At 39.3% G+C, this 13,232-nt stretch overlaps 1 protein-coding gene across 1 annotated transcript; it reads left to right on the top strand.

The window, feature by feature from the left end:
* The first annotated feature begins 8,568 nt into the window (after positions 1–8,568).
* Positions 8,569–13,232, top strand: LOC117429064 (E3 ubiquitin/ISG15 ligase TRIM25-like). Its single transcript, XM_034048212.3, has 4 exons — positions 8,569–9,202; positions 10,432–10,546; positions 11,250–11,414; positions 11,609–13,232. The coding sequence occupies exons 1-4, from the start codon at positions 8,630–8,632 to the stop codon at positions 11,710–11,712; spliced, it is 957 nt and encodes a 318-aa protein (XP_033904103.1). The 5' UTR covers positions 8,569–8,629; the 3' UTR covers positions 11,713–13,232.

Raw genomic sequence — 13,232 nt, 5'->3', positions numbered from 1 at the left:
TTTCAAAATATCACTGTCCTGGTCACAAAAGCAAAGTTTGTGGGGAATAATAGCCATTTTCTATACTTTTGAGGCATAAGCAATTAGGAAATAACACTTACTACCCAGGAACAAAAAAAAAAAAATTGTTACACAGTGTATTCATTTCTTCTTATTTCTTTCAGCACAGGTAGAATTCAAAATATAACCCCTCTCCCAGATCTGTGGGGAGAAAAGCCCAGGTGTCCAAAAGCTGGGACACCAACCAATAACCCGTATCTTGTTCCAGAAACAGTCCAATAACAAAAGCAAGTGAACAAAAGATCAGAAAAAATTAACGTGTCCAAATTAAATCAACAATAAAGTAACAAAAAAAAATGTGAATGCATCCCTTTGTTTTTTTTTGTTTAGTTAAGATAGCTATGTTGGTTATCACATATAATAACAGCCACAAAATACAGCCTTCCGTCCTATACTGTCCCGCACAAAAAGATAAGAATAAAAAAATAGTTTTTCCAAACCCGTTGGATCCAGTGATTGAAACTCTGGCCAGTTCCCTCAGCAGCGTTCCAGCCAGAAGAAAAATAATCCAGCAAACCGTCGATTTCCCAAGATGATTCCTCCAAGGCTACGCGCTTCTGCCTGCATGCACTCCTGTTGCCCTGTCCAGTCTTCTGTTTCCTGCCTCCACGTCTGTCCTTCCTGTCTCAACTCCCTGCCTTATATAGTCCCACCTGGAGTGCCACTGGCCGTGGCACTAACCAGGCGGGGCTTCCTGTTACTAGGCAGAACAGCATCCTGTCCACGAGTCAGCACACCAAAAAAAAAGCAGGGGTTTGAGAGGAGCAGATTCTAACACAAATTTAAAATATACAGAATAAACACACAGGAACCCATTAAAATTCATCACTTGTGACACATACAATACTTTATTGCTAGAGAACAGCTTATCAGATTGTGATGAAGCTTCTGGGCATTCTTTATTGAAATATATACTATAGGGCAGCAGTGTGGAGTAGTGGTTAGGGCTCTGGACTCTCGATCGGCGAGTCAGGGGGTTAAATCCCAGGTGGGATGCTGCAGCTGTACTCCTGAGCAAGCAAGTACTTTACCTAGATTGCTCCAGTAAAAACCCAACTGCATAAATAGGTACTATAATTTGTATATACAATCTGAAATAAAAACACATTTAAAGTGGAGATATCAAAAACACAAGCCAAGTTTCAAGAAACAATTGGGGCAACCTTGGCCAGCACCAACCAAATAGGCACAACCGTAAAAGCGGTGGGGTCAAGGTTGCCCCAATTGTTTCTAAAAAGTTGGCTTGTGTTTTTCAGCAAGTTAGAGCCACTTTTATTGTGCGTGAAAAACACAAGCTAAGTTTGTGAACTTGGTGTTTTTTCACATTTCCAATGTGTTTTTGTTTCAGCTATCACTTCATTTTTTCACTTAAGGGATATGTATATAGTGTGTGTGTGTGTAAGTACATAAGCATTTGAATGCAAAGTTATAATATTAGACCATTTTCATGACATTCAAAGTTTCTGTTGGAAAACATGGAACAAGTATTGAATAGCAGTTTGCTACGCATGAGGAATGACGGCTGTATTCATGTTATTTTTCTGAAAAGTGATTTAACATTGGATAGAAAAAACTGTTAGTTCCAAAAATGCAAGCACTGCTGTGATAGATGAAAGCTGCAATATGGTAGAGAAGTTAAGATTCATTTGTGTCAAAGCAAATGGCTGGCCAGCAGAACACAGCTGTACAAACAAGTCCTTTGATCTCCAGCCCTGACATGAAATTTGGGGAATCCACTGGGTTATAAAACTAGTTAACAGGTTTTTGCTTAGAAAATACAGCTGGTTTATGACGGGGTCATAAAGCTAGTTTTCAAAGGGGACCGAAGAGACCAGGCTCTAAGACTTCAGAGAGATCCAAAAAGAGATAATGCCACTGGGATCAAAGTGTCTTAGGAAAATCGGAGAGATAGGAACAAGGAAGATGACAAAAACCAGATGTATGGACCTTTGTGACACCAGGGTCTGAAGAAAGCACTGAGTTCAGAGATCTTCACACTAGAACACACACACACACACACACACACACACACACACATAATGATAATGAGTTGTACCTTTTCTATTGGTTAAGTGTCAGAGAAAGAGGAGGAGAAAGACACCTATGCAGAAGGGTATTTAATGTCATGCAACAATTGTAAGAACGAGTATTCTGTGTCCTGTACCTGGGACCAGGTTCCCTGCATATTTCAATAAACCTAACAACTGACTGAAGAAAAGGACTCTGTGCATTTTCTTGAATCTACCTACTCACCATCCTTTTTTTTAAGTTACATCAGTTTCAAGATGTGAATTTTTTTGTGGTTTGTCTATTAGTTTTTTTTAATAGGTTTCAGATTCATCTATTCAAATGGGTAGTAAAAAAAGCATTAAAATATCCAAGTGTTTCTTGCTAGTTACTAATTTTAATTTTTTGTAAAAAAGCATATCTAATCTATCTAATCGCCATTTGTGACCCCTGATCTGCTTTCAGTCACCATAGGGCACGACATGCTATGTACAGAATGTGGGTACCGCACATTTTCATACACAACATAAGAACATAAGAACATAAGAAAGTTTACAAACGAGAGGAGGCCATTCGGCCCATCTTGCTCATTTGGTTGTTAGTGGCTTATTGATCCCAGAATCTCATCAAGCAGCTTCTTGAAGGATCCCAGGGTGTCAGCTTCAACAACATTACTGGGGAGTTGGTTCCAGACCCTCACAATTCTCTGTGTAAAAAGTGCCTCCTGTTTTCTGTTCTGAATGCCCCTTTATCTAATCTCAATTTGTGACCCCTGGTCCTTGTTTCTTTTTTCAGGTCAAAAAAATCCCCTGGGTCGACATTGTCTATTGAATGTTTGAATCAGATCGCCGCGTAGTCTTCTTTGTTCAAGACTGAACAGATTCAATTCTTTGAGCCTGTCTGCTTACGACATGCCTTTTAAACCCAGGATAATTCTGGTTGCTCTTCTTTGCATTCTTTCTAGAGCAGCAATATCCTTTTTGTAACGAGGTGACCAGAACTGAACACAATATTCTAGGTGAGGTCTTACTAATGCATTGTAAAGTTTTAACATTACTTCCCTTGATTTAAATTCAACACTTCTCACAATATATCCGAGCATCTTGTTGGCCTTTTTTACAGCTTCCCCACATTGTCTAGATGAAGACATTTCTGAGTCAACATAAACTCCTAGGTCTTTTTCATAGATTCCTTCTTCAATTTCAGTATCTCTCATATGATATTTATACTGCACATTTTTATTGCCTGCGTGCAGTACTTTACACTTTTCTCTATTAAATGTCATTTGCCATGTGTCTGTCCAGTTCTGAATGCTGTTAGATCATTTTGAATGACCTTTGCTGCTGCAACAGTATTTGCCACTCCTCCTATTTTTGTGTCGCCTCCAAATTTAAGAAGTTTGCTTACTATACCAGAATCTAAATCATTAATGTAGATTAGGAATAGCAGAGGACCTAATACTGATCCCTGTGGTACACCACTGGTTACCTCGCTCCATTTTGAGGTTTCTCCTCTAATCAGTACTTAATGTTTACTACATGTTAACCACTCCCTAATCCATGTGCATGCATTTCCTTGAATCCCTACTGCGTTCAGTTTGAGAATTCATCTTTTATGCGGGACTTTGTCAAAAGCTTTCTGGAAATCTAAATAAACCATGTTGTATGCTTTGCAATTATCCATTGTTGATGTTGCATCCTCAAAAAAAATCAAGCAGGTAGTTAGACACAATCTCTCTTTCCAAAAACCATGCTGACTGTCTCCCAGGATATTGTTCCCATTTTGGTAATTTTCCATTTTTGATCTTATTATAGTTTCCATATGTTTGCAATTTTCCAGTCTGTCAGTACAACCCCTGTGTCAAGAGACTGTTGCATGATCTTGGTTAGCGGTTTGTAAATAACTTCTTTCATTTCTTTGAGTACTATTGGGAAGATCTCAACCGGCCCATGGGATTTGTCTATTTTAAGCGCTCCTAGTCCCTTTAACACTTCTTCCTCTGTTATGCTAAAGTTATTTAAAACTGGATAGGAACAGGTCAACATGTGGGGTATATTGTGCGTATCCTCCTTTGTAAAGACCTGTGAAAAGTAATCATTCATATATTTGCTATTTTATTTTCTTTGTCTATGATTTTGCCATTTGTTACTCTTAGACATTTAACCTCCTCTTTAAATGTTCTTTTGCTGTTATAATATTGGAAAAACATTTTGGAATTGGTTTTAGCCCCCTTAGCAATATTGATTTCTATCTCTCTCTTGGCCTTTCTAACTTCCTTTTTGACTTGTGTTTGCAGTTCCAAGTACTCTTTCTGTGTACTCTGACTACTCTGATCTGATGAAGACCGCAACATCGGTCCCTTTTTTTATTTTGTTTAAATGTGTAATTAATAAAACATTGAAGAAGTGTTGCACTATTTTTGTTTTATTTTTATAATTTTATTTTATTTTTTGGCACCACCTCAAATCCTTTTTTTTATTTTTGGTTGAGCACAATCCCACATCCAATTGTAAAAATAAACTAAAAATACACTACAAAAAGGTTAAAGACGGCAACAACAAAAGTGTTTGAAGTTTGGTGTACCAACTTCCTGTGGCAGCTGTACCAAACAAAATTGCAATGGAAATGCAGGCATCTTTAGCTGTACCGCGGCGGCACGGTCAAGCCGAGGTGCACTCAAGCGTGGCCAGTGGAAATGTTAGATTACTTACCATAACCCTGGTTCCCTGAAAGAGAAGATGACCACCAAACATTATGTATGGGATATTCCTGCCCTTGAGGTAGGTATTGCTGAGCTCTCTATACCAGAGCTGCCGAAGGCCCCTTACCTCTTTTTCCATCAAACCCGTGGTTGGTGGTTGTCTTCTCTTTCAGGTAACCAGGGTTACGGTAAGTAACCTAACGTTTCCATTCAAAGATGACCACCAAACATTATGTATGAGATAATGTATACCAGAGCCATCGTGAGGGAGAAGGAACGGCAGCATATGAGGGACGCACAAGCACTGTCTAACACAGAGGTTAGCAGTGTGATCTTATACCCTCAAGGACCCTTGTGCCTACAGAAAGCAAGGCAGGATTTACCAAATTATACAGTAGAACCTGGAGAAAGTATGCGGCATAGCACAGCTAGCCGCAGTACAAATTAGCTTTTACAAGTTACATATAATTCTATCACAACATGAAAACAGCCATGGTTGTTCTAGTCTTAGTCACAAAGGACAGTGACTCATCTAAACATTTAAAGAATATCTATTACGCTGTTTCAGAGAACTTTTTAATTCTCAGCAACCCACTGACCTACCCAGTTGTGACTACTTGTTGTGTGAAGTGAACCCACCTACTGTACCAGTTAAGCAGTGTGTGCTGGAAAGCCTTGACAGAACATGGGTCAGGTAAGAGTGCAAGTTTGGGCCATCTTCTCACATGTAGACTTAATTGAGTGCTTAGTTTCACTTCAATCGGTGTAACGTTTTCAGAGAAGAAGACATTTGAATATTTAACAAATTCAATATGGATGCCAAACCATGTGACCAATTGCCTTCTCTTGAACAACCGTAAATCTAGGCCATGAGGGTAGTCTATTGCACCAAGTTTCATCTCTGCCATAAGCGGTTTCAGAGAAGAAGATTTAAGATGTTTGTATTACATGGCAGCCGCATCATTACATGGCTGCCATTTACCAAAACGAATTATTTGAACAACCGTGAATCTTGGACCATCTCTTCACATGTATAGCAAGTGTAAGAACTCTGTCATTAGTAGTTTTGGACAGGAAGATTTAAAAAAAATCGTCAATGTGTCAAAACTCTAAAATGGCTGCCGAACCATGTGACCAATCATGTTCATTCAGCCATGGACATTAGTTTCCAATAATAATAATAACAATAATAATCCTAACATTCTGTCTAGGAAGCCTAATAAAAATCCTAACAAAAACAATAGGCTTCCCAGCCATTCAGGCTGGGAAGCCTAATAATAACCCTAACAATTACAAGAGGGTTCCAGCAACTTCGTTGCTTGGCCCCCTAATAAATCAAGAACAGCCTGTGATTTGGGATGTTAACTAAAGTTTTATATAAAAAATACAGTATAACTAAACTTTATTATAGATAAAATGAATATCCCCTATCTATCTATCTATCTATCTATATATATATATATATATATATATATATGTAACCCCTTTCAGCAAAGCAGGTTATTTGTTTCGCTACGGTAGAGTGAATGAGCTCTTTAGGGAATCTGTGCCTCTACCTGTGATGACACATGGGCAGGATGTGGGTCTCAATTTGAGCTGAGGTGAACAGAGCGACAGAGAAGAAGACGACCCGAGACTGAAAACAGACGTCTGGCAGCTGGTCGGTAGAAAATAACCGGAAAGACCCAATACAGACGGTGGAGCGACGCTTTCACTGTCAAAACTATTACAGTTTAAATAAATCTGTTAATACCTACTATCCACTCGCTGGATGCATCTACAAATGAAAAAGAGAACACCAGTTTGAATAAAACGACACTGCTCACGTTGCACGCCGCCTGACACGGGACAGTCACGTCGACTGCAGACTAGACGGCCGATCCTGCAGCTTGGCCCACGCTCGCCACAAAAGAGAAAAACAGATCTCAAGTCAGTTTGAGTTTTGGGATATTCTTCTGTGAAGAGTGAGAAGATATATCTGGAAGTGTATTGTGAATTTGAGGAAAATTACGTTTGATTGGAATGAATAATTGGCAGCTAAAAACAAAAAAGAAGGAACGACAGTTTAATAACGAAAAATACATTCAGCTTGCAAGTCAATGACATTCACAAACCTTGTGGAAAATAAGAGTACTCCAACGAAATAAAACACAGAACTAGTTCTGCACAACAGGAACATTGACTATAAAAATACAAAAATACATGTGCACAGTGGGAGGGATATGGATTGAATAGCACCCTTTTCTTTATTTTATAGTGTTTGTTGCCCTTTAAACTGAACTGCATTTATTTAGTAATATAATCTATATTACTATAATGTTGTTATAGTATACTATTGTTGTGTAATTTGTGTGTGTGTATATATATATATATATATATATATATATATATATATATATATATGTTAAGCTGTGTATAATTGTTATTACTACAGCAATACTCCCCTGTATAGTTAAATGATATTCTGAGTTAACTATAGAAAAAAGGTTTTGGGGTCATTATACTATTGAAGTGAAGTATTGACTGTGTTGCTGCACAATACCTCTTCAGAAATACAGCTGGAGAGTTAAGGTGGGGGAACCTATATTCCCCTGGAGGCACCACGTGTTCAAGCTGCATTTTTACACAAAAACCCAGGCCGCCGAGACCTCTACAACACCAGAGAGGACAGCGGGTAAGGGGCTCCTGTTTACCATCACACCTGCTGCATGTTATACGATACAAAAAATAGTCCCTTATATATATATATATATATATATATATATTCTACAATTGTAAAGTCTTAAATGCTGTTTTAAAATTCGATCAAATGGAAGTTTACGTCTGCCCTTGGAACACTGTTAAAATCCTTCCAAGCACCTACGCAAGCTCCCCCTACTCGCAATGACATAAACCTGACAGATATGGACCTATGAAAATGCGAGTTCTTACTACTACTACGACTACTAATACATTTTTAGTTGGGGAATTTCATGTATTTATTAGTTATTGTATTATAAATTATAGCAGCATTTCCAGTACAATTTCTGAAGTTTTAAAATCCAACTGTACTTTGTTATTATATGCTTTTATTTTTCCTGTTCCCTCATGTTTTTATCTCAGTCATGTAGGCTTTATTGTTTTCTCTGTTTTATTTGTTTGTACCTGAGATGTTTCAACATGAAAGTGTAGGGGAGAAATGAAGAGATTCAAAGACCAGAGTGCACTCTTTAAGGATCTTTATTACAGGGTGCTGGGAGCTATAAGTCAAACAGACAAAGCAACTCAGAGCAGTCCTGGTTTCACTCCCTTTTTATACAGTTTCATTGCATGGTAACAGAAAGCCCTGACACGACACAACTTTTATTACTAGCACATGACCTCATAGTTATTTAAGAAATGTCATCTAGGCACAAACAGATTTAAGTAAACCGAAACTTGGCAACCATTCCAGACATTCAACTCATACATGGCAGGCAGGATACTTCAAAGTACTCCCTTTTTATCTGTCACTTTTATAGCTCTTTGTGCTAAGCCCAACGAACAGTACGTCCTGCGTTATGAGATGTTATCTGCGGTTTGGACTTTTCACAGACTTGCAGTTTCTCTCACAAGCACAGCAAAATAAGAATAGCAGAGCAGAATAATCAAATCAATTCTTAATCAAAGTTTATTATAATTATATTATTATCTTGTAATTAAAGAGGGCTGTTTCAGGGAAATCTGTATCACTGCAGCTTGCTGAGTCTTTGCTGAAGAAACTCAGCCCAATAAAACTGCCACGCAATCTACTTGGACTTTAACCTATACTTTCACTTTAACACATTACACACACACACACACTGACAGGTAAACTCGGTCCTCTGGAGATTCAAGGAGAAAATGTCTGGTTCTTTGAAGCCAGAAAACCCCCTGGAAGGTGAGCTGACCTGTACAGTGTGTCTGGACATCTTCAGGGATCCTTATCTACTGCCTTGTGGACACAACTTATGTTGGGTCTGTGTGCGGGACCTGAAACAGCAAGGGGGGAGGGGAAAGTTTAGCTGTCCCGATTGCAGGCAGAAATGGAGGCCTGATCTACGGCTACAGAAGAACTACAAGCTGGCAAACATTGCTGAAGACTACAGGAAGAGGAGCCGGTCAGCAAAGCAAGACGCTGTTGTCCTCTGTGATATCTGTCCTGGGCAGACAGACGCAGTGAAAACCTGTCTGAAGTGTGAGGTGTCCATGTGTCCAGACCATGTGAAGCCACACCTGGAGAGACTGGCTTTCAGAGATCATCCCCTCACAGAGCCACTGAAGGATATTCAGAAGAGAAAGTGCCCAGAACACGATGAGATGCTCAAGTATTACTGCACTGAAAAGATGGAGTATGTCTGTAGTGCTTGTACAATAGAAGGCAATCATGCTGAACACACAGTGAAATTCTTGAAGAACATGGAGGAAGGGATCGAGGTGAAACCTCCTGTTTTATTTTTTACACCTTTTAAAGTGTATTGATTCACTTTTTTTGCAACTAACATAATACAGTATATATTTAAAATCTATTGTTTGATTCATATATTTTATATATTAACATATATTATGAATTTCTCCAAATAAATTTGGCAATGAATTGGTGTCTTTTTTTTAAACCAAATTTAAATATATTTATAATTTTATTCTGTTGGCTTGATACTTTACTAATTTTTATTGTTATTAATGCACACCATTTAAATGATTTAAATAGATTTTAAGAAAATACTGGTTTAAATATGTTGACCTAAATTCTTTGCATTACCCACATTTGTTGCCACTAGTCCTTCTGCACACTAATGCATGTTACGTACTGTATTTCTTTATGCAGAAATTGCAGCAAGGTATGTGATAACATGTTGCTAGAAGTTATGAATGGGATGCCAAGACCAGTATGTCAGTTTGTTTCTGTATGGTTCAGTATGTGTCAACAATTCCAAACCTAGTACTTAATGGTGGGTTTCCATTGGGTAGAAGCAAGAAGCCTGTAGCAAACAAATAGCTACTATCAAGGACTGGATTTGTAATTTGCTATTGGCAGATGAGTTGAAGTTTTGATTTAATCCAGTTTCACATTCCTGGTGAAAGAAACATCTACAAAAAAAAGAAAAATATAAAGGGTGTTTCAGAAAGAAAAGACAATTAATAAAAAAAAACGAGTGAGCAGGTATCATTTATTGGACTGCATCACTTCTCTACATAGACCCCCCCCCCCCCCCCCGTTTTTGCAACCTATGCATTCCAACCACTCACAAGTTTCTTGTTAGTGTCCTGGGAGAAGCTTCACTGCGAGACGGTGAACAGTTTTGCAGGGACCTCCTGGTGTGGGTTTCTTTGCCTGCGGACATCTCTCAGTGCTAAGGCAGCACTGTTACTTGCCTGGGTAGTAAAGCTTTACCAGAAGTGCTGTATCCTGCAGAGTCATGACTGTCAGCATGCGAAATAATATGAGATAATATTGTGATCCTTATGTAGCACACAACAATGGGTACAGTGCTGGCAATTTTTTTTTGCTGCCATGAACATGCCCATGATCCTGTTTATGTTGCAAGACTTCAATTCTAACCAGTAGTTTCACGTGTTAATTTAGGAGACACAGTCTAGGATTATGTGGATAATCTGGATCTGAAAAGCCAGCCTAAAAGAGACCTTTTTTCCCCCAATCTCAGGAGAGCTCTGCTGGGAGAGAGTCTTTCTACAAGAGGATTTCACTAGTCCATGTGTGTCTGTTGATCTTCTCTGTCATCACTCTGATCGCTCTCATCGCTGGACTGGGCTTTTACAGTGAGTGTGAACAAGGATGAGTTCACCATCAGAGCTGCACCACACAGCTGACAACCGAGAGAGATAGTACAGTGTTAAGCGGGCTGGCTCTTTGGCACAGTGGTTGTGTGTGTGTGAGAGAGCGTGTGTGTGAATTGAAGTCCCGAGGATGTGGGTTTGAGTACCACCCAGGACCCAGAGCAGCGGCCTCATTACAGATTCAATCCCCCAGGCTGTCAGTCAGTCAGTTACCAGTCATTTACAACAAAACTCATAATGACAGCACATCCGAAGTTGATGTGGTAAAATACGTCTTCCTATGACTCGGAGGTGCCCAATACTGGCTCTGGAGGGCTGCAGTCCAGCAGCTTTTCAAGATCTCTTTAAATAACCACCTCCTTCAGAACTGGGAAGAGCCATTCAATTGGAGCAATTACCACAATAATTAGTTGAATTAGGCAGTTAAGAGCTCAGGTGGAATGAAAACCAGAAGACACTGCAGCCCCCAAGACCAGGATTGGGGACCCCTTTGCTATAACTGAAAGGGGCTTCTGAAACACACACAGAACGCAATGGCTTACCACACATATATTTAGGAATGACTGCCTTTGCTTTCTGTCACTTCCTGCTGGGGTGTGACTTGAGCAAAAACAGTCTCCCTCAGTGCAGTTACAAAGAATTCAGTGTGGTTGAGTTTTCATGTGATTCTTTTTTTGCCTTTCAGTTCACAGCCGTTCAGAAGAAAGGCACATTGTATTAGCACTGCAGAACAGCATGTCAATGCTGCACAAGGAAATATCAGCACTGCCCAGTCAACTGAAAGATTTGCACAGTGGACTGGAGGATCTCCTCAGTGAACTAGAGGAGCTGCGAAAAAACATCTCCACTGGTAAATATTATTATACCAACTGACCCAATGTATTGCTTTATTGCTTCCATTGATTAGCAAGGGCATGGATGAAATGAAACTGGTGTGGTTTTCAGTGCAGAAGAATTCTAGTGACACAGCTTGAGTGAATTGGAATTGGATACAATTACCCTTTAAAAATGTAAACTGTGAAAGTGATCTGTCTTCACCCCCAGGGCCTGAGAAGAGCTCTGCTGGGAGACTGTCTTTCCACAAGAGGACTTCACTGGTGTTGGCCTGTCTGTGGGTCATCTCTCTCATCGCTGGACTGGGACTTTAGCAACCAACACGTGATTGTTATTGCTGAATTTCATAGCAAAAGAATATTGAAGGACATAAAGAAACCCATTAGAAAATATGTAAATAAATAAATAAATAAATAAATAAATGTTTTAATTATGTGTTTGTAGATCATCATACATTTGCTATAGTTATTATTATTATCATCATTATTATTATTTTAAAATGTTCTAAAAATATTCTGGGTTCAGTCTACATACTGTAGTACATTACCTGTATTTGATTAATAATCTGCAATGATGTCTGCCTTTCGTCATGTTTTTTTTTCCAATTCCAAACTGTTCAGCAGCTTGACTACAGCTGGTACCGACTTTAGCTGTAATATTGCTTCATGACGTTGCTCCAAGGATTTTTAAATCGAGAGATCTATTTGTCCATTGCGATGTGAACCCGGGTTTGTTTGGAGTGGAGGAATTGGACCCTGATTCGGCGGGTGCTAGGAAAACAAAAATTAAACAGAGCTGCCCAATTTAAGGGCGCCTCTCCCTGCCTGTGTTTTTGGTCTCCATTCTGTTGTATGTGTTTTTAAACAATTTCTGTATTTATTGTTGTTGTTTTAGTGAGCCCCTCCTCTGTGTAGGTATTGAGCCGCACTGCCCTTTAGTTTTAAATTGAAATCCTGTATTTAGTTATTGGCTGGCTGATCCCGCACTGATTGAAAAGAACCAGTACCCCTTCCAGGTGCTACAAGACTTTGCCCACATATGTGATTTAGCAAATGTGTTTTACTGCCCAACTGGCAGCATTAGCGCTGGACATGGGCTGAACTTTGTTTAGAGGAGTGACCTCCATTATATACAACTGTAGCGATTTAGCAAAGCATCCACAGGTAAGTTTCAATAGACATGTGAAAACCAGGTCTAAACTGTGCGCAAAATATGTGGTCAACTATAAATACCGTTTAAATGACCAGGGAAGCAAGTAAAGGAGAGAGAGAAAGAGAGAGAGAGAGAGAGAGAGAGAGAGAGAGAGAGGAGAAATAAAAGAAATAGAGTGTTGTGGAAATGTGCCCCGCCCCGTGTGCATTTGTGTGTTATGTGTTGTATGTTGTGTGTGGTGTGTTTAATGTTGGTGTATAGTCATTGGTACACGGGATATAAACGGGTCTGTGTTTCACGTGTATTTAAAAATGTAGATTTATATTTAGGCACGAGGAGGGCACAAATCACTTCACGTGCTGGTTAAATGTAATATGTGAGCACGGGGTTGCACGTAATGAATTCACGTGCTGGGATTCAAGTGAATAATTAATCAGTAATTGAATCCCAGCACAACAGTATATTTAGAGACACGTAGCACTCAGTCGGGGTTAGGTGTTCGGTGAGTGGAGAACGGGAGAGAGAGAGAAGGAGTAACTAAAAGTGAAAAAGAGTAAATATTAGTGTTATCTGCTCACCGTGTTTTGTTCGTCTGTCTGTGCACTGTCTAGCCCGTTTTGTTCGTCTGTTTATTTTGGCTACAAGTGCCGTGTCCTGTTTTGTGTTGTGTTTAAAACCTTTT

Source organism: Acipenser ruthenus, chromosome 24, assembly GCF_902713425.1.
Source record: "Acipenser ruthenus chromosome 24, fAciRut3.2 maternal haplotype, whole genome shotgun sequence".
Taxonomy (NCBI): Eukaryota; Metazoa; Chordata; class Actinopteri; order Acipenseriformes; family Acipenseridae; genus Acipenser; species Acipenser ruthenus.
This window is presented reverse-complemented; position numbering and strand designations above follow the sequence as displayed.